The sequence below is a fragment of the Atractosteus spatula genome, chromosome 2 (assembly GCF_055471065.1).
Source record: "Atractosteus spatula isolate fAtrSpa1 chromosome 2, fAtrSpa1.hap1, whole genome shotgun sequence".
Lineage (NCBI taxonomy): Eukaryota > Metazoa > Chordata > Actinopteri > Semionotiformes > Lepisosteidae > Atractosteus > Atractosteus spatula.
The window spans coordinates 47840578-47866888 of record NC_142707.1 but is presented as its reverse complement, the minus strand read 5'-3'; the positions used below and the strand labels follow the sequence as shown (position 1 = coordinate 47866888).

Here is a 26311-nt window from a genome sequence, read left to right as displayed (position 1 = left end):
TGTGCTGTGCGGCTTGCGACGGTGCGCTGCAGATGCTCACTGACCGGCTAGTTAGTGTTGGCTTTAACTAGCAAAGTTTGTGCACAGGAGAAAAGATGACTGTGGGTCCCAGCAAGTCAGGAAGAGGACTGGTTCGTTCCTGATGAAGAGCTAGTTCTGAATGGTGATTCAGCTGTCCACAGTTCTGACCTGTTCACGAGGCCTGCTGCTGGTTACTCTCTGGCAACCTCCACTCTAGACTCTTAGAACAAAGGAAAGTTCTGGCACTCGGACACACTGGCCGTTCCGTGGTTGTCCGGGCTGAGTCTCGGGATGGTCAGGAGGCGCGCTGCGAGAATGTCCTGCCCTTGGGAGCCTTCTGCTCCTGGGCCGTCCTGCCCTGGAATTCTCCTTTGAATTCCCTTTAGAACAGTCCACAGAATCCTCTCCAGAATCTTACCAAATCTCCCGAATCTGAATCTTGTTGAATCTGAATCTTGTTGAATCTGAATCTCCAGGCCTGTGTTGCCTGTTTTTACCTGGAGGAACTTCAGCTTGTTGATTGGCTGAAAGTTCCATGGGCATCAGAGTCCCACGTGGGTTACTCAGCCCTACCAGTCCCTGATTGGTTGATCAAGGTGAGATATGAGTCACTTAGTCCTGACACTTAGTAATGCAGTCCAGATGTCCATCCGGCACTCCCTAGACTGATAGGCGCCAGTGGATGACCATTGATCATGATAGCCAGACTTAGCTAAGTGCATCCCCCTTTGGGAGCTGTCCTAGGAAACCTTAAATCATCTTGCATGAATAGTTTCTCTGTGGCTGCACCACAGAGATGAACAGAGAAATGGGGCCTCATTTGGGAAGCTCAGAAACACTTAATTCTGCCTTATTATTAAGCCTCGCCGCTACACTTAGTTATACAAAATCATAATGCACTTGTATAGCCAATTTTACCTCAAATGCCAGTGAAACACTTGGACTTTTTGAGAAATTGCATGATTTCAGGTCAGATTTTTCTAATCCCAAGCAATAGTGCTATTGTATTAATCTTCTGCTCAGTTGCACTTGCAAATAACATTGTCATTATGGCTTATAAACTATTGATGTAGAATATAAACTTGTGTTTTCATTGGACATCTGTATATAAACTTAAATATATGCTATTATCCAGAATTGAAATGGGGTTTGCTTTGGAAACCATCCAGTCAATGTGTTTGTTTGATAAGCTGTCTACAGTAAATTTATGAAACATGTCTGTAGGAGTACATTATTATGTCCTTGCTTTGTTTTCAGGGCAGTAGTAAGGCTCTTGGCCTGTACAGCATATGATCCAAGACTACAACAGGATGGTATCATGGTGGTATTCTTCTTCCAAAAATCTTTTTAGTTTTATATATATATTTTACAGTTTTTTGCTATTGTTTAGAGTTTGTTGCAAAAACAAAACTTACCCCTTCTCAATTATTAACATAAGAAGGTTGGAGAGAATTCCTGGCAGCAATACACAAATTTGTAGCTTTTCTTGGTGCAATTCTGGTGGGTAAATGGATAATCCAGTTATGAGATCTGCATAATTTCTACTGGATTTCACACTGGGTGGTGGGCTCATTGTCTTTGCTCCTCTGTCCCAGTTTCAGGCTGTTGGGAATCAACTAAAAATGAGTTATTTCCTGTTTGGAACCTCTTGTGTTATATGCAGTGCTGTAGGAATAGATATTTTCAAGCTGTTTCCATATAAGCCAGAACATTGTAAATACCAAAGAGCATGGGATATTTCTTTGTAAGATTTCAGTGAACAAATATTTGACATGCCTATTATAGTAACTATAAATGCATGGGATTAGTGTATATAATGCTTTGTTTCAAAGGATCCTAAAATGTTTTACATATAGGAGGCACGGTGCTAACTGGGGGTTAGCTATTGTGCATCAAAAACATCTCCTTTACAATAAGTTAGAACGGATCAGGTAGAGAAGTCAGAAACTGCTTCATTAATGTAAGTGGAACAGATTGTTCAAGTACAGTTTGAATTTAGCTGACAGTGGGGTTAACACTCCTACTCTTAAGGACAGTGCCATGGGATTCTTAATGATCAAGTAGTCAAGACCTCTGTTTAAAGTCTCAGCTGAAGGATGACACCTACTTCAGCACAGTGTCAACTGTTGGTTTGGAAAAAAGTGGTCCTGCAGACTACTGTATGTACCTTGGCTTATTATATGCACTGAATTTGGTATGGAGCCCTAGAAGCAATCTGGACCATTTTACAAATACCAGACTTTTTTTCCCTAAAATAGAATAATTGTAGATGTCATTTTTTATAGCTGTTACAGTATTGCCAGGAAAGAACGAGCTAAGTAGAAACATCAGGATTTATCTTTTAAGAGTTTTTAAAATCTCTAATAACTAGACTACCCATCTTAAATGAAAATGTATTGACTTTCTAGAAATTTAAAGTGTTCCTGGCTTTTAGTTCAGGATGCATGAATTTAATGGTTGTTTTGATGCAATAACCAGTGAAGTTTGTATTTTTTAGTTAGTTTTTGTCTTTAAAGATCTTTATTCCATAATATTTTTTTTACATTTTTAAATTGGAGAGTTGGCAAATCTGGCTGCTGATGAAGACTATAATTTTTCATGAGTAGTGTAGACTGAGTAGAGGCAACCTACAAATTTTCACTTTATTTTTACAGCGAATCTTGTCTGTAGAAAACTTGGATGGTGTTACTGTAAAGTTGGCTTTGTAAGATTGAAAAGAAAATGTATTTTTATTTGTTTAATGTCTAGAAATGTTTTTGTAAAGTCAAGAAGGTTCTCTGAAATGGGGAAGATCTTTCTAAAAGCTCTATTTTGCAATTAACATTTATACTTTAATGGGGTATATTGAACAGGGACTATAGAAAGGAAAATTCTGATCGGTTTGTAAAATTATTGCAGGGAGGATTCAGTGTTAAGATACCACCCAACTGAGATTCAGTGAAATGGTGCCTTTTAAGGATTAGTGTCATTTTGAAATGGAGGTACTATGATGATTTCCCACCACCATGCTCATGGTGAAACATTGCTGATGTGCAGCCTTGAGGAAGAATCTCATTGTAGGCGAGTTCTAATCCCTACTCTAAATTCTCACTAATCCTTGCCAGTGATATCATCCATGAATTTCTGCTTTACAGCTTGCACTCCTGCTAAAACAAACCTAAAACTCTACCAGCTTCTATAATACGGTATAGAGCCCTAAAGCAAGAATCTTTTGATCAAATACTAATTAACTTATTACTTATTGGCAATTCTAATGATGCATGTGTAGAAAACATTCCTTTGCTTACATCTTTTTAGCTTAGTGATAAACCCATTAGGTTTTAATGTAGAACTACTATAGATTGTTTGAATATCAAAAGGCAACATAGACCTTCATGCCATAAATTTTCCTTATTTATAGACCTTCATTGCTGAGGGAAAAAAAAATTAAATAAGCTGTGGCTCAATTTAAAGAGAAACAATTTTGTAGCATGCTCAGTTTCTGATGCCCAGGATTTTTTTTTGTGTAATGGTAAATGTTAGATATTTTGTACAGACTGGGCTTACTGGTTAGAGATGGGTCATTTCTAAGAATACTGGAAATGCCAGATGTGAGTTTCTATCAGCGGCTCTTGTGTTCTGCAATGCCTCGTTCTCACTCACCATGCTTCTTTTGTCCTTTTGACCTCATTGAGTTGAGACTTCCTAATTAGGCACCAGTGACTATGAATGGTGATGGACATTTTATTTGTACGATGAGCTCCATAGAGAACATGGGATCAAACCCCTCAGTTCAGATAGGCTCAAAATGCCATTTGCTCAGTCAAGGTCAAATGCAGAAGCTGGGATTCTTGGTTTAATGGAAATGCTCACAGAGGACGCAATCATGCGGTTACCCCTTTTTATAAATTCAGTCTAAAGAAAAAGCGGCTTTAAAATAGCTTGTACTCCACCATAATCTTTTCTTTTGTCTTCACAAATGACAGTTAGCCTAGAATAACGGTTCTTTTTAATGTCTTTTTTGTAGACATAAAAGGATTATAAAGCAGTTCAGCATGTCCTCGGTGCACCTTTTCCAATTTGCAATGATCTGGAGAGTTTGTGGCCTGGATGTGCCACTATGGGCAGACAGGAACAGTGTTGATCACAAGGTGGGGGGGGGGGGATAAAAGGTGTTGTGTAACAGGCAGACCAGACCTTCTAACGTTATGTTTTTGACCACCCCCTTCTTATTCCCAAAATCCCGTTTTCTTTCACTTCTTTGCCTAAGTGATACATCCTTTAAACTATGGCACTGGTCTAGTAAATATGGAAGACTCATTCCTTCCTGGTCAAGTAGCATAGTTTACTAGAGCATAAAGTTAACAAATATATAGTGAATTTAGTAAACTATATATAGTAACTAATGCAACAATTGGGCTGTGGAGTCTTCTTTGGGTGTAAGAAAGGACAGTCAGCAAATATAGTTCTATATACCGCAAACAAAGATTTTTTTTTTCTTAAACCAGCATTTTGCACTGTTTTTTCCAGTGAAGTGGCAATTACGAAAATATTGCTGTGGAACCTGGGAAGAAAAGGTTCATGACAATCGGGTAGAAATATCACACTTACAGTACCTAGTGAACACATTTCTGCCTGCCATATTTAGCAGCAGATGCAGTAAATATAGCAGGCGGAACCAGTACTTCTGATAAGAGAAGCGGCCCAGACACCTCATAAGTGATGTTAAGTATCTCAACTCTTTACAATCTTGTGATTAAATGCCATCTAATAGATAGCCTGCAAACATGCTTGCTGCAGAAACAGGTTTTACTGTTACTGTAGAAAAGGAGCACAACTTTGCTCAGTCCAAAAAAGTTAATGTGGATGTGTTGCTGCCCAAGAGCTTTTGATGACAAAATCACTAAATTAAAAAGGCTTAGATGGAAGTGAAATACCTGTACAGGGTTGACAAACCTGGAAAAGTACATTGAGTTTGAATTGTTAGGCAATAGTAAATTACAATTTGTTCAAAGGCCAGCTGAGGGGGGTTAAACTGCTTTTGATATGGTTTAGTTCATATTAGCTGTTGCAGCTTTCCTGAAACTCTGGATTCATCTTCAAAACTTTAGTTACTTGAAAACCAATTGAAAGCAAACATTTAGTATTGGATGTTTTTTTACCATGCGTTTCCAGCAAATTTATTTTTTCTTTGAAACAAATTGTCTAATTACTACTTGGAGTTACAAATTCAATTTTGAAACTTGATGAAGTTGTCAAATTTATTAAGGTGTTAGTTTTGTTGAGTCCTAATGTAATTTAGCAATTTCATCTTGTCTGCTCTGACCTTGAATTATTGTCTGCAGTCTCAATTGAACTAATTTGTTTTATTGGATATTTAGGTATTACTAACTTACTATAATTATAATTTATAAGGATTCAAACATGAACACCAAGGCACTTTCAAAACAGTTCTGGGATAGAGTGGTATAAAGGACAGGAGAAGGGAATAAAACCATTTCAAAATCCTTAAGTTCTCTGACCATGATGAAACTGATTATTTAAAAAGTGGAAAACTGCATCTATTTATCCTTAATTAAAGAACCATCCTTAATCAGTTACCTTCTTGCCCAGCTACTCATTCAGGCCAATGGTGACTTTCAAAGAGTTACCAGAGTTCAGTGGTGGGGATGGAAGAAAATGTCCAGGAGTCAACATCTCAATGACTCCACAAGAGGGGCTTGTTTGAACAAAGAAAACCAGATCAAAGTCTACAACAAAGCATCTGATACTGCAAATGTGACAAGGTTTTGTGATCAGATGATACCAGATTGGAACTTTTTGGTCTAAATGCAAAGTGTTAAATCTGTTAATCCAATTCCATCAAGCCTGGTGGTGGCAGGATTGTTATAGGCTTGTAGTACAAATATTGGAGCATGGACAGCTTCAGATGTAAAACTGGGACAAAAAGTCACCTTTGACCAGCATAGTGATCCAAACCACAAGGCTAAACCTGCACTCCTGTGGCTTAATACTAATGATGATAAAGGCATTGCGTGGCTCCAAGTCCTGACTTGAATCCTATTGACAATCCATTGAAAGATTTCAAAACTGCTGTCCATAACTGATCCCCAAGCAACCTGAGCTTGAGCAAATGTGCCAAGAAGAATTATGTAAAAATAGTATCAAGCCAATAAGAAAAGTTGGTGAAAGTCTTCAATCTGTAAGTCTGCAAAAGGTGCTTCCACCAAATAGATAAATGTGGAATCCATGAGCTCTATTTAGTTTTTGCTGACATTTGTTGTAATGTATCTTACACTTAGTCTTAATTTTGAGCATCCCGATTTCAAATAAAATTAAAGTATGCCTCCTTTTGCCATTTCACAAAATGGTGTACTATAGGAAGAGTCTGACTACTTTTCTAAGGCACTATGCCTGTGGAGATTGCCAAGTTTTTTTTAAGAACTGTAAAGCAATTAAGCAAATTATTAGTTTATTAAAGGGTTTATGTGAACCCAACAGACCATTGTACACTAGCATCTAAATCTTTGGCATTGTATCATGGTTTTTATCTTCTATCAGTGGGTTAGTGAGCTTTAATACAAGACAGTCTGGGGCATTCCATGTCTACTTTAGTGTGTGCTTGGCACAACACCCACATTTCTTCTTGGATAAACAGACTTGACTTGGGTATTTGAAATAAAAATAAACTTCTTAGGTTCAAACACTAACAATGGTATCCCGTTTAGGATTCACTGGTATCTGAATATAATATTTACTTGTATCAAGTCGCATACAAATTTAATTTAAATATAGAATGCTTTGTTTTTTCCATCTGTACTTTATAGCTCATGAAACAAATGCTAAATTCTGAAATTTAGCAGCTGTTACTGCTACTGCGTCTTTAATCAAACACTAAGTGATTTAACTCAATTTTCATTTTAATTGATATTTTTCATTGTGCAGCTGAAAATACAAAATTAATTTGTTTTTCTTTCCCATGGCATTCTGGGAGGAATGAATTACATCATCTTTCTTCTTTGGAGTGTTTTTTTTCTACTAAATCACACCACACTTTCAAGATTCTTTAATGTTAGGCCCTCTTCTGTTTGTGAGCCAAAGGCTTTCTTTTAGCAATAGACTTTCACACGAAACGGGATAAATGTTTCTCAGATTAGGCAACTCAAAACTCGAGCCATAATATTATAAGCAGAAAGCATTCTATTTAAAAAAAAAACCTTGAGTACGTTTGGTAGTTTCTTGAAAACTAAAGTAAATTGCCCTGTAGAAAACATGTGGCATGATGAATTAAAAGTGGTTTCCCACAGAAAGAACAAATTATTCATATCCTATATAATATTACTCCGTTGAAGAGAACACAAATAGTCTACTATGATTAAAGCAATAATGAATGACAGGAAGCTTTCTGGCCCTGAAAGATCTAGCTGAAGCCCCCTAAGGGCTTCTTTTCCAGATGGAATTTATTAGTAGTACAATTCAGATTTCTAACCTTTTTTTATTCTTATGCTCTTCTGTCTTGCAATATTTTAGCTGTGCTTCTATGGTATTGTCAGGCAAAGGCCATTGAAAATGGATCAACTAAATGGAGATTGTTTTGCTTCTTTAGGAAACTTACATTTTATATTTATTGATCCTTTTTTTAAATGAGAAACCCTGAAGATTATTATAGGTATTATAAATGAGTACAGTACATTTAGAGTTTACATAATAGTATAAAATTGTACAGGAATATGATTTATCCCCACATGTTTAAGAATACCAAACTCCAGCTTTGTTGTGGAAGTCCACACCTGAAGAAGGCCCCCACAGCCAAAACTTTTTCTATTTATCATGGAATAAACCTTTACCTGTTCCTTCGCAGTCTAAGCATGCTGATACAGCTCCATACTTGAACTTCTCAGACATTCTCATTTAGAACAATAGATTCTTACACCATGAATATTAATACATATGTGACTTATATGCAGGCCAGGTGTAGTTCAGATGAAGTTCGATAATTCCACTGGGAAAGTGGATTCTGGGTTTCAGGTCACAGGTCTTGAGCTGGCTGTGTGAATGTCCCATGGAGCGGCCAATGGAAAGGATACATTGCTAGTGTCATGCTGAGATTGGCTTTTCTAGAATATGTGATCAGGAAGGAGTTAGGATTCTTATCCAGCTGCAAGCTAAGACTTGGGCAAATGGACTTTGGGTTTTCCGCAGCCTGTGGTCGTACCTGCTACGCTGAATATCTGCTGTTAGTGGTGCAACTGTTATTTTGGACTTACAAATCAGGTGATTACTATCTGCGAGCTTGTCACAAATCGTCTTTCATTCCAGCAGTTACACCACCTGTAAACATTCATTGTGGTGTCCGTCTTCACTGCTGAATCGTCCCAGCCCTGCCACTGGGTTATTGACAGTGACCCCCAGCTAAGGAACTGAATCCAGATGGGCCTGTCATAGAGATGCAGACAAGGAGTAGCCAATGTAAACGCCTCATCACTGGAAGTGTAAAATAGGACCCAATTTATGGTTTGTATCCATAATCCAGCATGTCTTCCTTATCAAGGGCCCATCTTACCAGCAATCCTAATAAAATTGGATAATAAAATGACTCATGTGAGCTAAACTATGCCAGGTTCATTTTCAGTACAAGGGAAAAGATCGAATTAAGCGTTCAGAAAGTTTTTAATAATCTAAGAGTATGCACCCATTGCCTGAAAATTGTCTCCAACTCGGCATAACCCTGTAATGAACTAAGCAATAACTGGAAACAGATGGGTCAATTAATGGCATAAAGAAGTTTAAACGCAATTAGTTTAGATAAACTATCTCGCATATCTGGTGTGGAGGCATATATGATTAGTTTTTGTGGCATCATATTTCTTTTTCCCTTAAATTTCATTTTGAAAAATTCTCTAACCAGTTATCAAACATTTCGTCTTGGTTATTATAAACCGCATTTTGTAAAATTGCTTGGGTGTTTCACTCTGAAGTTAATCTAAGTCCTAGGAATTTCTATTGTTTTGTAGCATTATTTGTACAATTATTCCTGAAAGCCATGAAGTAACAATAGATGAAATAAATTACTCTTCAGGCATGGGGCCAGTGGTTATTTTCTCAGACTCAATTCACAGTGGGAGTGGCAGGATTTTTTGACCTGAATAACAGGATAATATGATTAAGAAGCTGATTTTGTTCTTCCATGGATCATCCTGAATAGGAAAGCAGGAACAATAGTTTGCCACTTGCAGTTCTGAAAGAACCATTTTTTTTAAGCAATGGGCTTTCTTTCAAGCTCTCCTTTTTAATATTCACAATACTGAATTCATGCAAAGAATGACAGTACAAAATATGTACAGTGAACTGTTGGCAGTGAACTTTTAAATACCTGCTTTTTGAAAAAATTGTGAAAGATCAACACCAGGTTATTACTAGCTAAATGAATCATTACGTTAAATGTAATTTCAGTTAAAGATAATGCTTATTAAGGCAAGATTTACTGTTGCTTTGAGTTGATGTAGTATTCATCCTTTCAGATTTTTTATGACAAATTACAGTACACTTTATTAATCCCCAAGGGGGAAACTGAGGCTAAACATCTGGAACATCAGTTGTAAAATCAAGTCTATACTTGCATTATTTGACTTGACAGAATAAAACCCTTTCAGGTTATGGTGTTTCACTGTCAGATTTGAAGAATAGGTGTGTTAACACTTAAAAGCTACAGTGCTCTCAAAGTATTGGATCTGCAAAGTCAAAACTGCTTTATAATATGATGCAGACTGCATTACTCTGTAAAACTGCCAAGTGGCACAGTGAAAACTTGACGTACCACAGTCTGTCTAATCTGTACAGTATTAACAAGTTTTCCTGTACTTCCATACAGATGCAGCCATTCAAAATGTGTGGTAAAACCCAGTACTGTGCTAAATTACCTGCAGATAGCGCATTATATCGCAGTATGTGATTGTCTGGCCAAATTGACCAACAAGCGGCACTCGTGGTGCATTGATCATTAGTGAAACAATTGCTTTATTTAATCTCTTTACTGTGCATGTTTAAATTCACTTAATATTGAATATTAATAAGGAATTTTACAACTAAAGGGAAATTTTGGTTGCTGAGCACAAAAAAATAACAGGAGCATAATGTCTCTGAATGTCATAAATGATATTAATTTAGAAATATAAAAATATTATGTAAGCTGTACAGTATATGGCTTACACCCTGCTGTGTAATGTTATGTAAAATAGACAATTCTGCCAGTTCTGGGGGATGGGAAGGAATTTTCAGTAGCATGCTCTGTTGCTATTGTTGCTGTTTAACATAAGGCAACCAGCAATCAAATGTCCTGTTTTTTCTTCATTGTTTTTCCATACTGTACTTTTAAAACTTGAACAAAGATGTGCCATGTGCAAACAGCGATCTTGTATAGTTTTAAAGCCACTACAGTATAGCTTGTGGGAAATACATTTATTTGTACTGCATCAAAGCTTAACTTGTTCAGAGCGCCCGACATTACAAACTCCGAGCTAAAAGGAACATTTCAAAATTTTTCCAAAATCCAAAGTTAATGAGTTGAGGGATTCGATGATAAAGAAATCATAACAATAACCCAGAGTTGTTTCATACTAATCATGCAATCCAACTGAAAGAAGGACACTTAAATCAACATGAAAAGACTATATACAATATATATACAGTATATAAATCAGTTAACACTTTATGCAAGAAAAACGGGTGTTTTTTCTTCTGCACAATCAACAAGTCTTTATGTAAGCTGTAAATTCCTTTTTCTTAATTAAACATTTTAAACACTAATTTTGTAAACGCAACACATTCTGTACAGAAATAAAATAGCTTTCTACAGATGTTAAGCAGATTAGCGGGTCACTGACAAAATAGCGCACTGCCCACTAACCGTTAAGACCATTCTACAGCTTCTATGTTTTAAAAACATTTACGAAAGTTTCATCTATACAAATACCACAGACTATTCTCAATTGTTTTTTCTGAATATCGCACTTAGTTCAATATTTTATTTGCATCTAAATGAAAGTCAGGTGTTGGCATAAACTATTAGTAATCAATAATAAAATTCACAATTTAATTTGTTGCACTTCTTCCACATCTTGTAAAAACATTAATTTACAAGAATTTGTTCAAATATGTTGAGTCTGACTATCAGAAATAAATACTAATTTATAAAGTGAAAAAATGAAGGTAAAATATCATTTGAAATTAAGATGGGGTACACTTTTTTTTTCCAGTGTTTCTTCCTACTCTCTCTCTCTCTCCTGCTTTGATTCAGACACAGAATGATGAAAAATGGGAGGGAATGTTTCGTGCCAGTCGCACATTATCATCTCGCATCAGAGGGAAGGGAAAAGGCTGGTAGTGCTTGTCATTTATTTCAGTCTTGTCACTCTGCCTAATGATATAACTTTTATATAAACAAGATCAAGTAGTTTTCAACTGCAGCAGCCACAAACATTTCTCCTGATGGTAACTGTAATTGTCACATTTCACATCCTTGTGAAATAATCATGACATTCTCATCCAATCAAAGGTATGCTTTTTATTTTGAAACTGATTTTGAAATGGAGGTGTGAAGTAGAGTTAACAGCTTCAGATTTAAAAGGTTATTAATATCTTCTGTGTCATATTAACATTGGAATGTTCTTACAAGTCTAAAAAGAGGAGATGCACAACGTGTCTCCTCTAGAACTCTTCAGTTTACAGAGAAATTCCACCAGAGCCCCACAACATTGTCCAATAACTCGTGTCTTTTCCAGGGAGTAACCCTGTTATACAAGGGAACAGTGCATCAGTCCTTGACTATGGTTAAACAGTATATATGATGTCTGGTGGAGTTTCAGCATTTACTTTTCTGTAATATGTACAGAACCATGACATCATCAATGTTTGGTACCAATAAACAGTGAGGCTTAACAGACTTCCTTTGCTGCACTCCAGTAAATATATAGCTTATCACCTTCTGCAATGCTCCTAGATTAGAAGGATTTGTGCGATAAGCACAATGTTTAAGGGGTATGACATTACCCACGTCGCAAAACCTTCACTTAATTTATCCAGATAAATTAAACAAGCTATACTACTAGACTATTTTTATGTATTCACTATATAAGAAACAAACCGAAAGTAATATTCTGATCGCGCTTTAAACCATTGGGTGCAGTGCTTTGTCTATTACCACTACAAGGACAAATGTTAAAGTCAAAATGTTTACGAAATGTCCACCTGTGATATTTTAGCTGCTTAGTTACACAATTCCATATTCATATAACTATCAGGTGATGTTAAATCACTACAACATTTCTTTACAATAACAAGAAGTGTTCTTACAACGCATTCTTAGAAAAGGATAAAACAACTTTTTAAGAAGTACACAATATAGGCTTAATGTTAAAACCAGAATCCCCTGCAAGTCACCAAGTTAAAGACTTTGATGCATAAAATATCCATAATTAAATTTATGATGAAGGTTGTGTACTTTTGTCCAACTGAGCAATCTTGCTTTTATAAAATATATACCGACTTTAATGTTTAAAATGCTTTAATACACAGTTTAAAATTATTTTAAAAGTCTAAACAGTATACAACTTATTTTTTTAGTTGGAAAAAGATTGTCCCTCAGCAGTGACAGGGATTCAAAACTGAGCGTTTTTCTGGCGACGACTCAAATGCTGTACATAAGATGTTAAACTGTCTCCAACTGGCGGTTTTACAAGGTACCATCATCATATTTAAAAAAACATGCGATATGTTGCGCAAGGTCCACCGGGGTTTAACGCAGTGCATCTCGCTCATTTTCAATGGCTGGATCTGTATGTTGTAGAACATGAGTTGTGGGAGGAGGCATTTGGGAATGTCAATTAACCTAGATTAGACTTCAGCTTTTAGTTTATACACAGTTATGCATAGGCTAGAATACAGTGGAATCGCAGTGTACATGGGTTCATAGTGCTAAATTACTGTTAGTAATTAAACCTACTGTTCAGTTTAGGTATTTTTGCCAAGTACCTGCATATAACCATATAAAGCAGAAAACCACCAACTAGAATAGGTGGATAAATGTGACTTGGTCTTGGATTAAACCTTTCTTTGATTAAAGAAAAAAACGTTTATATAGTGCAATTTTGTATCCGCTACAATGCAACTTATAGTAAATAACCATCAAAGTCATTGAAATTACAACTCAAAACGTTTTTTAATCTATTTGTATTTGCTTTTAAATATGATGTGCTTTTAAAGCCACTATGTATACATTTTTAATCAAAAATAACATTTTAAAATTGCTAGTTATACAGAGTTACAAATAAGTCTGTATACTGTAAGGAATTAAATTATACTGTATTTCACTTAGTTTTATTACAACTACAAATATAGTACTGTACAGTGTTTAATTTTTACACGACTGGGAAAAACCTGAAATGGTAGAGTGCGGACATTAACTATACAGACTTCTAAATTTTCTTAAAATAGTTTTGTTTTTAAGCAAACAGTACAAAAATGTACAGAAATAGACTCCTTTGAGGAGAGAAAAACAACACATTGTTCCATATACAGATGCAGCCATTCAAAATGAGTGAGGTATTTCGCGGCATACCCCGGTGGGCGTGTCGCAGTATCACGCGGTATGACGCAGTTAACGTGGTGTCACGTGACTAACTATCCGGCGTCGCCTTGTAAAACCGCCAGGGGGAGCTTAACCTCTCATGTACAGCATTTGAGCCTTTAATTTTGAACTGTGTATTACAGCATGTTAATCATCAGTCATTAAAATGTTGGTATATTTTATGAAAGCAAGATTGCTCAGTTGGACAAAAGTACACAACCTACCTTTATCAGAAATATTTATGCATCAAAGCCTTTACTGAAGATATTACTAATAGTATTAATAATGGATGACTTTGGACAAGCTGTATACTCAAAGTATAATTTCTTTAGCACATTTGTACAAGCACTTGGAATCTGTCCAAGCCATACTTTGTCAGGCATTTTGTTTTACTTCGACGGGCATAAAAACTTCCTTGCTTTTAACAGGGCGTTTCATAATTTCTAACTACGAAAATGATTTAAAATGCGACACCTATCATTCAACTAGAGCTTAAAATATCACAAGGAAAAATACACACCGGTATTCCATTTCTCCCTAAACATTGTAAGCTTCGAAGTCTTTAACTAACGTGATACCGGAGTCAACAAGCATACTTTTAGAATTTGATTAAAAGGGAATATAATATGGAATCGCGTATCTCAAGAAATTAATAACGGTATGATTATATCCGTGTACTGCGGCAGGGCTGTGTAGGGCTGTTTCGCCTGCCTGTTCATGCGAGCTGTCTTGTAGCCTACTGGTCTAGGTGCGTGACTACCAACTGGCAGGTTGTGTGTTCAAATCCAGCTGGTGCTGGACCTTCCAGTTTTATTTATTTATTTTTTAATCACGTAACATAAACATATTACCGTATGCAAACTGTACTGTATACAATATGTATATGTATATTTAATGTCTTAACTGTGCCCGTTTAAGTATTGAATATTCATATCTAATTTTACCACTGAAGGGAAATCTTAACATAAACATACAGTATATGACTGGTCTCGGTACTTTAAAGAAAAAAATACACACCAGTATTCCATTTCTCCCTAAACATTGTAAGCTTCGAAGTCTTTAACTAACGTGATACCGGAGTCAACAAGCATACTTTTAGAATTTGATTAAAAAGGAATATAATATGGAATCGCGTATCTCAAGAAATTAATAACGATATAATTATATTCATGTTGCAAAAGAACTGCAACGGACATAAAAACTCCCTTGCTTTTAACAGAGCGTTCCATAATTTCTAACTACGAAAATGCCAGGTGAAAGGATTTGTAAACATATTTTGTTAAAGCAAGTCAGTTTTTTCTGCAACACATAAAATACATTTTTCCAAGAAAGTTTAGCCTTTGTCACTAATGAAACCACTAAATAAAGACATAAATATAGAAATCTTAAGATTTGTTTTATTTAATGTTGGTAGCAGGATGAACTGTCAGAGTGTATATTTTGTCGCAAAGTTGCTGCAAGATGTTAACAGTGAAAAAGGTATTTAGAAATGAGTTATTTCAAGATGAAAAAGAAAACATATACGAAACATGGTTTCATTACGACCAGAATCGGTCTTGAGATATTTTTAACTTGATTTACAGTATTTGAGAGGTATGTCTTAACACCGATACTACAGTGCTTAAGTACTGCTCACGTATATGTTTCTAGGTTTATATTATGCATTTCATACGGTCAAATTACTTTTGAGCAACTAATAAGAAGCGCGAAACGGTATGCGTTTTACTTTCGTTTTGTGCTGGGACCCGTGGATTGATTAGAGATATCAAGTACATACAAGTCATTTTTTAAATGTTGTAGTTCGTCTTGAAAAAATGTTACGAGTACATCATCTATCAACAATCACACAGGTTCTGTTTCCATATTGCGGATTTTGGTTAGGTATTATCAAATCCAGTGGCGCTGTTAGTTTACCGAGTCCCATGTCACATGGTCTGTGATTGAAACCTGTAAAACCGGTTTAATTCGTCACAGCCAGCACTCTTCAGGTGTGAGGGTCTTCTGCTCAGAATGAAACGCTAAAATGTTTGTGTATATTCTAATGGTAGTGGGGGCAGGGTGTGTGGGAACAGGTTTGGTTGAAATTGCATTGGAGATCTATGTTCTTCACACCTGAAACATTTTCTCTGAAAGCATTTTCTTCGCAGTTTAACCGATCTTGTTACAGCATGTTACAGTTTACTATTATTAACCATATTAATTTTAAGTGCTTAATGTAAAATCTTGTAAAAATATATTTTCATTGTTCAAATATACATTAAGTCTGACTATCATATAATAAGTTAAATACAAAACTAAAGAAAAAATAGGGTTAAATATAATTCAAAATATTTTGCTAACAATGTTAACTGTTTATGAATAATAAAATGTATTAACTAAGGAGTAGGATGGCACAGTTGTTAGTATGTTTTTTGTTTTGTTTCTTTTTCATAAATACAACAGTAGTACCTGATGTCTCAGTGGCTTTCAAAATTAAATTATGCATGCAAACCTGTGAACTAGAAAGATAACTAAGATATCCATCCATTATATTCCATAATATCCATGAAATATATGGCGCTGAAATACAGTATGTGTGACGCAGTGGTGGCCTGACACGGTGAGGTGCCCTGGCAGCTGTGTGATGCAGTGGTGGTCGGGTATGTAGAGGTGCACTGGCAGCTGTGTGTTGTGACGCAGTGGTGGCCTGGCACGGTGAGGTGCGCTGGCAGCTGTGTGGTGTGACGCAGTGGTGGCCTGGCACGGTGAGGTGCGCTGGCAGCTGTGTGATGCAGTGGTGGTCGGGTATGTAGAGGTGCACTGGCAACTGCGTGTTGTGACGCAGTGGTGGCCTGGCACGGTGAGGTGCGCTGGCAGCTGTGTGGTGTGACGCAGTGGTGGCCTGGCACGGTGAGGTGCGCTGGCAGCTGTGTGATGCAGTGGTGGTCGGGTATGTAGAGGTGCACGCAGCTGTGTGTTGTGACGCAGTGGTGGCCTGGCACGGTGAGGTGCGCTGGCAGCTGTGTGATGCAGTGGTGGTCGGGTATGTAGAGGTGCACTGGCAGCTGTGTGTTGTGACGCAGTGGTGGCCTGGCACGGTGAGGTGCGCTGGCAGCTGTGTGATGCAGTGGTGGTCGGGTATGTAGAGGTGCACTGGCAGCTGTGTGTTGTGACGCAGTGGTGGCCTGGCACGGTGAGGTGCGCTGGCAGCTGTGTGGTGTGACGCAGTGGTGGCCTGGCACGGTGAGGTGCGCTGGCAGCTGTGTGGTGTGACGCTGTGGTGGCCTGGCACGGTGAGGTGCGCTGGCAGCTGTGTGATGCAGTGGTGGCCTGGCACGGTGAGGTGCGCTGGCAGCTGTGTGGTGTGACGCAGTGGTGGAAATGTTCACCATGTTTCACCATGCTGAAAATGTTTGTACCAGACTTTTTTGAGGCCTGTTTAATTGTGTCTGAAGTCTGATGTTGTAAATTTTATTGTTAAAAAGATCCATGAAAATGTCACTACTAAAGTTAGCTGGTACTGTTGGTATTGTAAGTGGCAAGTAGAGCTCATATTTTAGATTTTGTGTAGTTGCTAGCGTTGAACTGTGTGTTGGATGCACATGAATATATTCATTATATGCCAGCGCACCTCACCATGCCAGGCCATCACTGCGTCACACCACACAGCTGCCAGCGCATGTAACCGTGCCAGGCCACCACTGCGTCACACCACACAGCTGCCAGCGCACCTCACTGTACCAGGCCACCACTGCGTCACACCACACAGCTGCCAGCGCACCTCACCGTGCCAGGCCACCACTGCGTGACAACACACAGCTGCCAGTGCACCTCTACATACCCGACCACCACTGCATCACACAGCTGCCAGCGCACCTCACCGTGCCAGGCCACCACTGCGTCACATAGCTGCAAGCGCACCTCACCGTGCCAGGCCACCACTGCATCATACAGCTGCCAGCCCACCTCACCGTGTCAGGCCATCACTGCGTCACACCACATAGCTGCCAGCGCATGTAACCGTGCCAGGCCACCACAGCGTCACACCACACAGCTGCCAGCGCACCTCACTGTACCAGGCCACCACTGCGTCACACCACACAGCTGCCAGCGCACCTCACCGTGCCAGGCCACCACTGCGTCACAACACACAGCTGCCAGTGCACCTCTACATACCCAACCACCACTGCATCACACAGCTGCCAGCGCACCTCACCGTGCCAGGCCACCACTGCGTCACATAGCTGCAAGCGCACCTCACCGTGCCAGGCCACCACTGCATCATACAGCTGCCAGCCCACCTCACCGTGTCAGGCCACCACTGCGTCACACCACACAGCTGCCAGCGCACCTCACTGTACCAGGCCACCACTGCGTCACACCACACAGCTGCCAGCGCACCTCACCGTGCCAGGCCACCACTGCGTCACAACACACAGCTGCCAGTGCACCTCTACATACCCGACCACCACTGCATCACACAGCTGCCAGCGCACCTCACCGTGCCAGGCCACCACTGCATCACATAGCTGCAAGCGCACCTCACCGTGCCAGGCCACCACTGCATCATACAGCTGCCAGGGCACCTCACCGTGTCAGGCCACCACTGCGTCACACCACACAGCTGCCAGCGCACCTCACTGTACCAGGCCACCACTGCGTCACACCACACAGCTGCCAGCGCACCTCACCGTGCCAGGCCACCACTGCGTCACAACACACAGCTGCCAGTGCACCTCTACATACCCGACCACCTCTGCATCACACATCTGCCAGCGCACCTCACCGTGCCAGGCCACCACTGCGTCACATAGCTGCAAGCGCACCTCACCGTGCCAGGCCACCACTGCGTCACAACACACAGCTGCCAGCGCACCTCACCGTGCCAGGCCACCACTGCGTCACAACACACAGCTGCCAGTGCACCTCTACATACCCGACCACCACTGCATCACATAGCTGCCAGCGCACCTCACCGTGCCAGGCCACCACTGCGTCACATAGCTGCAAGCGCACCTCACCGTGCCAGGCCACCACTGCATCATACAGCTGCCAGCGCACCTCACCGTGCCAGGCCACCACTGCGTCACACCACACAGCTGCCAGCGCACCTCACCGTGCCAGGCCACCACTGCGTCACAACACACAGCTGCCAGTGCACCTCTACATACCCGACCACCACTGCATCACACAGCTGCCAGGGCACCTCACCGTGTCAGGCCACCACTGCGTCACACATACTGTATTTCAGCACCATATATTTCATGGATATTATGGAATATAATGGATGGATATCTTAGTTATCTTTCTAGTTCACAGGTTTGCATGCATAATTTAATTTTGAAAGCCACTGAGACATCAGGTACTACTGTTGTATTTATGAAAAAGAAACAAAACAAAAAACATACTAACAACTGTGCCATCCTACTCCTTAGTTAATACATTTTATTATTCATAAACAGTTAACATTGTTAGCAAAATATTTTGAATTATATTTAACCCTATTTTTTCTTTAGTTTTGTATTTAACTTAGTATATGATAGTCAGACTTAATGTATATTTGAACAATGAAAATATATTTTTACAAGATTTTACATTAAGCACTTAAAATTAATATGGTTAATAATAGTAAACTGTAACATGCTGTAACAAGATCAGTTAAACTGCGAAGAAAATGCTTTCAGAGAAAATGTTTCAGGTGTGAAGAACATGGATCTCCAATGCAATTTCAACCAAACCTGTTCCCACACACCCTGCCCCCACTACCATTAGAATATACACAAACATTTTAGCGTTTCATTCTGAGCAGAAGACCCTCACACCTGAAGAGTGCTGGCTGTGACGAATTAAACCGGTTTTACAGGTTTCAATCACAGACCATGTGACATGGGACTCGGTAAACTAACAGCGCCACTGGATTTGATAATACCTAACCAAAATCCGCAATATGGAAACAGAACCTGTGTGATTGTTGATAGATGATGTACTCGTAACATTTTTTCAAGACGAACTACAACATTTAAAAAATGACTTGTATGTACTTGATATCTCTAATCAATCCACGGGTCCCAGCACAAAACGAAAGTAAAACGCATACCGTTTCGCGCTTCTTATTAGTTGCTCAAAAGTAATTTGACCGTATGAAATGCATAATATAAACCTAGAAACATATACGTGAGCAGTACTTAAGCACTGTAGTATCGGTGTTAAGACATACCTCTCAAATACTGTAAATCAAGTTAAAAATATCTCAAGACCGATTCTGGTCGTAATGAAACCATGTTTCGTGTATGTTTTCTTTTTCATCTTGAAATAACTCATTTCTAAATACCTTTTTCACTGTTAACATCTTGCAGCAACTTTGCGACAAAATATACACTCTGACAGTTCATCCTGCTACCAACATTAAATAAAACAAATCTTAAGATTTCTATATTTATGTCTTTATTTAGTGGTTTCATTAGTGACAAAGGCTAAACTTTCTTGGAAAAATGTATTTTATGTGTTGCAGAAAAAACTGACTTGCTTTAACAAAATATGTTTACAAATCCTTTCACCTGGCATTTTCGTAGTTAGAAATTATGGAACGCTCTGTTAAAAGCAAGGGAGTTTTTATGTCCGTTGCAGTTCTTTTGCAACATGAATATAATTATATCGTTATTAATTTCTTGAGATACGCGATTCCATATTATATTCCTTTTTAATCAAATTCTAAAAGTATGCTTGTTGACTCCGGTATCACGTTAGTTAAAGACTTCGAAGCTTACAATGTTTAGGGAGAAATGGAATACTGGTGTGTATTTTTTTCTTTAAAGTACCGAGACCAGCCATATACTGTATGTTTATGTTAAGATTTCCCTTCAGTGGTAAAATTAGATATGAATATTCAATACTTAAACGGGCACAGTTAAGACATTAAATATACATATACATATTGTATACAGTACAGTTTGCATACGGTAATATGTTTATGTTACGTGATTAAAAAATAAATAAATAAAACTGGAAGGTCCAGCACCAGCTGGATTTGAACACACAACCTGCCAGTTGGTAGTCACGCACCTAGACCAGTAGGCTACAAGACAGCTCGCATGAACAGGCAGGCGAAACAGCCCTACACAGCCCTGCCGCAGTACACGGATATAATCATACCGTTATTAATTTCTTGAGATACGCGATTCCATATTATATTCCCTTTTAATCAAATTCTAAAAGTATGCTTGTTGACTCCGGTATCACGTTAGTTAAAGACTTCGAAGCTTACAATGTTTAGGGAGAAATGGAATACCGGTGTGTATTTTTTTCTTTAAAGTACCAAGACCAGCTATATACTGTATGTTTACGTTCCAAAATTAATATCGTTTATGGCCTTCACACGCGTTACAGTATGCTCCTATTCTTTTTATGCTCAGCTACTAAGATTTCCCTTCAGTGGTAAAATTCAATATCTACAACGGGCACAGTAAAGACGTTTACAGTAAGTCTTTCTACGACAGACCAACGGACCACGAGTGCGCCTGTCGGTCAACCAATCACGCACCGCGGTACCCCGTGTCATCTTACCTGCGGTACGTGTCTGTACCGCTCACTTTGAATGGCTGCATCTGTATCATGGCAATTCCCCCTTTACCCTTGCAGAGACGGGATGTTTCACAAAGAGATTACTTAGTTATCTGGATAACTTTAGTAAACATGTTGACAAAAGTCTGGATTTTTGGTTTCACAGAGCAATTGTATCTGGTTGAGTAACTATAACAGCATATCCTCTTTTCTTAACCTTATCTGGGGCAGGTTGAGTCAAACTTAGCCTGACTTGGTAAGTTGAGCTCATAACTATAAACCAATCAATCCTCCACAAAAAAAATCCCTTATCTCAGGGATCCTGCTGACATTTGAGCTTTGCAGAGAGAATGAAAGTTTAGGGTTTGCCAAAATCCTTTACAATTCACTGATACATTTTCAAAGATTGTTTGGTAAATGGGGTATATATTTACATTAATGATCTCTTAAGCCCATACATTGCTAATACTGCTTGTCATAGCTCAACATTAGAAACTGTTCAAAGGGCTGAGATTCCTTGTGACTGGTGCAGTTGTTTACTGTGTTGGTGTGTCTGAGTGCTTCAGTGGAGACCATTTGTCGTGCAATGAGGAAAGTGGTGTTTGCACTAAAACCGTTTTTGCATGCAGTCTGAGCCATACATTACCATCAAACAGGGTAATAGCTAGAAATATTCTCATATATAATTTCATCCACCGTAAATGTAGGTTCTGTTACCTTTAGCTGTGCACCATTTAAAAATTTTGAAATTTCAATTGTTTATTTTTAATTTAAACCTTGTAAGTGTTTATGGGAAATGTAGTCAAAACAAGCACATCAGAACTTTCCCAAAATAACCACAGCAAGTGATCGAGTTAAAGAATTTGATACAGAAAATGTTTATTAAGAAGGTGGAATACCTTCTATACATCAGCTTTATAAATATATGAATACATTTTTGAATGTTGGTATACTTGGATTATTTTTATGTTCAGGTACTGAAATTTTATTTTAATTACATGATTCCAAATTAACATTCCTTATTAAGTGGTACTTCAGATTAAATGAAGTTAATCTTGTAAGTGCCACCTACAGTATGGATCTTTGGACATACCAAAACACATCACAGTAGACTGCACTTTACTCACCGCTAATGTAAGTTTTGATGTGCATTTTTGATGGCTGCATTTATACATACAAACTGTTCAAGGCAAAATGTACCCCATATAGAAGTATTATACTGTACGTTGAATTTTCTACTGTTAAGGCTAATAGTTATTTATACAAATGTGTAAGTAAACATTGGTAAGAAAATGTTTTCGGAGGCACAAGAGCTACATAGACAGCAATTTGTTATAGGACTGAAAATGGAAAAAAAAAAGGATTGTAATAGAAATGGCAAGGTAAATTACATCAAATGAGCGTAAATTAGCTTCCATTCCATTGCTAAGATGGGGAAAAAACAAAACATGTAGTGTTCTCTACAAATGTGGATGGAAAGGGGACCTATTTAAATAGTACATTCGGAGTCGATTCTCCTTTAATTTACGGTCAGTTCTGACTTGTTTTTTTTTTATTACTGTCCTCGAGAGGGTGTTCATTAATGGGCAGTCTCATTGTGTCCTTTTTATTAGGCAGAAATTTGGAAGTACAATGACTTCTATTAATTAGCTTGCACCTCATGATTTACTTTGATTTTTTTTAAAATCTCTTTAATATAATAACCATACTTTTGATAGCTCCATAATCTTTTATTTTTTGGTGGATTAACTGAACTGAAAACATGCTTGTGATATAACTGCTGTCTGAAACTGACGGCTTAACCATTTTGTCCCATAGTGGTGAGGTTTTATTTATTTCATTGTGTGCTACTGCAGTATAGTTCTGGTCACTGAATTACATTTAAAGCCAACCTTTCATCAAATATTCCCTATTGTGGGATTTCTGCTTTTTAGAGATCATAACAGAAAACATTAGTACATGCTTTTCCAAAATGTGAACATTGCAATTTTGTTTTAGGGTTTCACACATTTAGTTCAAACTGCGTATATGCCACATGCTTTTTGTCTTTTTCATTGTACTTGGCAGTTGGGACCAGTTCCCATTATCACCTAGCCTTGTGCTGAAATGAGTAATTTCAACATGGATTACCAGAACAAATTAAATAAAATATCAAAGCTATTTTAAACAAAATAATATTGAACCATTAATTTTAAATTGATTTTGTGCCGAAAGAACACAGTTGGAGATATGAATGTGGCTTAGTGCCTTTTGTCTCCCTAAACAGCTTTGCACCTGTGCCATTGTTTCTCTGGCATTTTACCTTCACAAAGAATTTCAACTTTAGAGTTGAAGTGAAAAGGAAATCATAATACTTAAACTTGACATTCCAGATTTCTGGCAAGGAGGTGCATTTGTCTGCTTAGCATTCAGATACCCAGTTGACAATTCATTAGGTTATTTTAATGGCAAATTACAACCTGAACTGTATGTAATTTTTTTTAACTGGAAATTGCAGAGGAAAATTTTACATTTTGTAAAGGCAAGAACACTAGGAATATAGTTCCATGGAAACTTTTTTTGACGTATTGCCTGTTAGTCCTTTATGCATTATTATTCTTTAGTACAAAAAATGTTCTGTATACGTAAAAAAATCAGAAATTGCAGCTTCCTTTTCAGTCTAATGCCTGTCGTGAATAATGTACTGTAGAAAGCCTAACTTTAAGAAAATACATTACATGTTAAAGTTTTTTATTAAAAAACCCATGTAATTTACGGTTATTAATGTGATTGTATAAAGTTTCTTTCTACAAAATTATTTTTTCAGGAGCTGCTGAAAGACCCATTGTATATTGGATTACGACACAAAAGAGTAAGAGACCAGGCTTATGATGACCTTTTGGATGAGTTTATGCAAGCTGTGACAGACAGGTATGTAAGAACAGAAGACATTTGAGAGCTGCATCAGTCAGTTCATTCCAAAACTTAAGATTTCATGTTAGGCATGCTATTCAGAATGTACATTTTAATTAAATGAAACAATCAACCGAGTTTGTGAAAGTCATAATGTAAGAACTTAATTGAATTACTCTGTCAGATTCAATGCAGAATAGAAATCAGCTTTTATAATTAAATCTGTGAACTAAAGCTTTTGTATCCCCAAACATGATTACAGTATGTGAGGAAAAAATGAATCTTCAATAGAAACGATCTATGGCTGTTTGTAATTTTATCACACTACATCACATCAAAACATCTTAGCTATAGGTTATTGCTATATTTGGTTTAATTGTTCTAGTGTTTTCACAAATGTTTAGAATATCTAGAAATGTTTAACATTTGGCTACAGATAAGTATTTGCTTAACTGAAGCAGAATAGTATGGAAGGAATTGAATTTTATGATCTTCATATTTTTACTTTTCACTGTCAGAACCTGAAGTCATGCAAGTGTACATGGAATTTATGAAAAGTCTGTTTACCATGAACATTCTAGCTACATTATTTTTAACTGCATTTTGAACAACATTGTTGGTTAGCATCAATATCAGTTAACTTACTGTGTTGTCAGACATAGCTTCTATTTTTTAGCTTCACACACATCATAAAAGTACAGTAATATTAATGGTTATCTGTATCATCCTTTATTTAGTCAGATAAGACAAATTGAACACATTCTCTTTAACAGTGTTGACCAGGCAAGTAGACTTAAATCATTGCTGTGCAGAAGAGAAAATGGTGAAGAAAGAACAATCACATTTCCCAACACTAAAAAATTACCAAATACTGTCTTTTTTTTTAACTGTAGGACAGTAGTCCTAATGTAGTTTGGTACCCTGCAGTAAATGTAACTGTCTTTTCCCAATTAAAAAAAGTGAGGTATTTGTTTAGAAATCAGAAATGCGAAAAAGAATAAGGGTTACAATGATGAGTGTGGTAGGGAGGATCAGTGTGGAGTCTTGCAGCAGAATTATGTGAAGATCTCTGGTTTCTCGGTAGCAGTTCCAGAAACTGTTGCTGTAGTGGAAAATGGGAATTATAGGCATTTGGACTAGTGTAAACCTCCAGAAGCCGTCTAAAACAAGATTAGTCGCAATAAATGAAACCAAATCTAGATTTGATATAAATTTAGAATGTATTCATACTGGTTTTGTATAGCACAGGGGTGAAGATATGTCAAATGGATAATATAAATGGAGAAATTCGTAGAGCCCAGGACATAACCTTATCTTAAAGTTTCAAAAGATGTTTTTTAAAATAATTCAGTACTACACATTTTTCAGAAATGGTGAATCCACAGTATGAATGCCCTAGATAACATCAATGAAGGAAGCCACACAAGTGTGTTTTTGATGAGAACCTTTATGATATTAAGAGAGCTTTCAAAGATGTAACGCATCCAGTCATAGAGCAATAAAAGACTGTGTATCAGATAAAATATAAATAGTTGCTGTCTAAAGAAGCTTTATTTCTTTTTTTTTACATGATCTCCAAAGAGTTTTTCCATGATCTTGAGCAAGGAATGAATACAGTATGTCTATAACCATTAGGGTCCGACTTATTACTCCCCTTAAATGGGCGCGGAGTTCCAGTCTACTGGGACCTCAGCTATTTAAAAAGATTGAACAAGTAAGTCTGCAAAGAGGATATTAAATGAGCAGGAAGTCTTTTTTTTTTAACTTGACCAGAAAACTTGTTACTGTTTTTACAATGCTCAGTTTGTTTTTAATTCAGTAACTGTCTGCATCACAGACTGGGGGGATTCTGACCACATTGAACTCAAGTGAATAAGCCCTGCTGTTAAGTTACAATCTATCAAAGGCAGAACTGGCCATAATAAAATCCTTTGGACGGATTAGCCATTTATTTTCTAAATATAGTGAAATATTGTGAATATGGTGAATGACAACATGATTTGCTCTCCATTTTATTGGAGTTAATACATTTCTTAGGATTGTTTAGAAGCTTAGAGCATTGATGGCTGCAATAGATAATTTTAGAACTTCTAAGGGCTTGTACAGTATGCACGTTTTTCTACATCGTCAGAAGTCCAACCAGTGAAATTCATACAGACCCTAGCATTTCAACTTGCCGGCTTCTATTGCTTATTTGAAGTTGACATTTTCAATTTTGACTCTAAAACTAGTTGGTGGGTTCTTGTTCATATTGCT

The 26311-nt window shown here is 37.8% G+C and overlaps 1 protein-coding gene across 1 annotated transcript in view; it reads left to right on the top strand.

The window, feature by feature from the left end:
* The window catches only part of me1 (malic enzyme 1, NADP(+)-dependent, cytosolic), a 167276-nt gene that overhangs the window by 106581 nt on the left and 34384 nt on the right, over positions 1–26311 (top strand). Inside the window, exon 6 of the mRNA XM_088905921.1 lies at positions 23970–24073. Within this exon, the coding sequence (XP_088762047.1) occupies positions 23970–24073 (104 nt within the window). The remainder of the gene's footprint in view (positions 1–23969; positions 24074–26311) is intronic.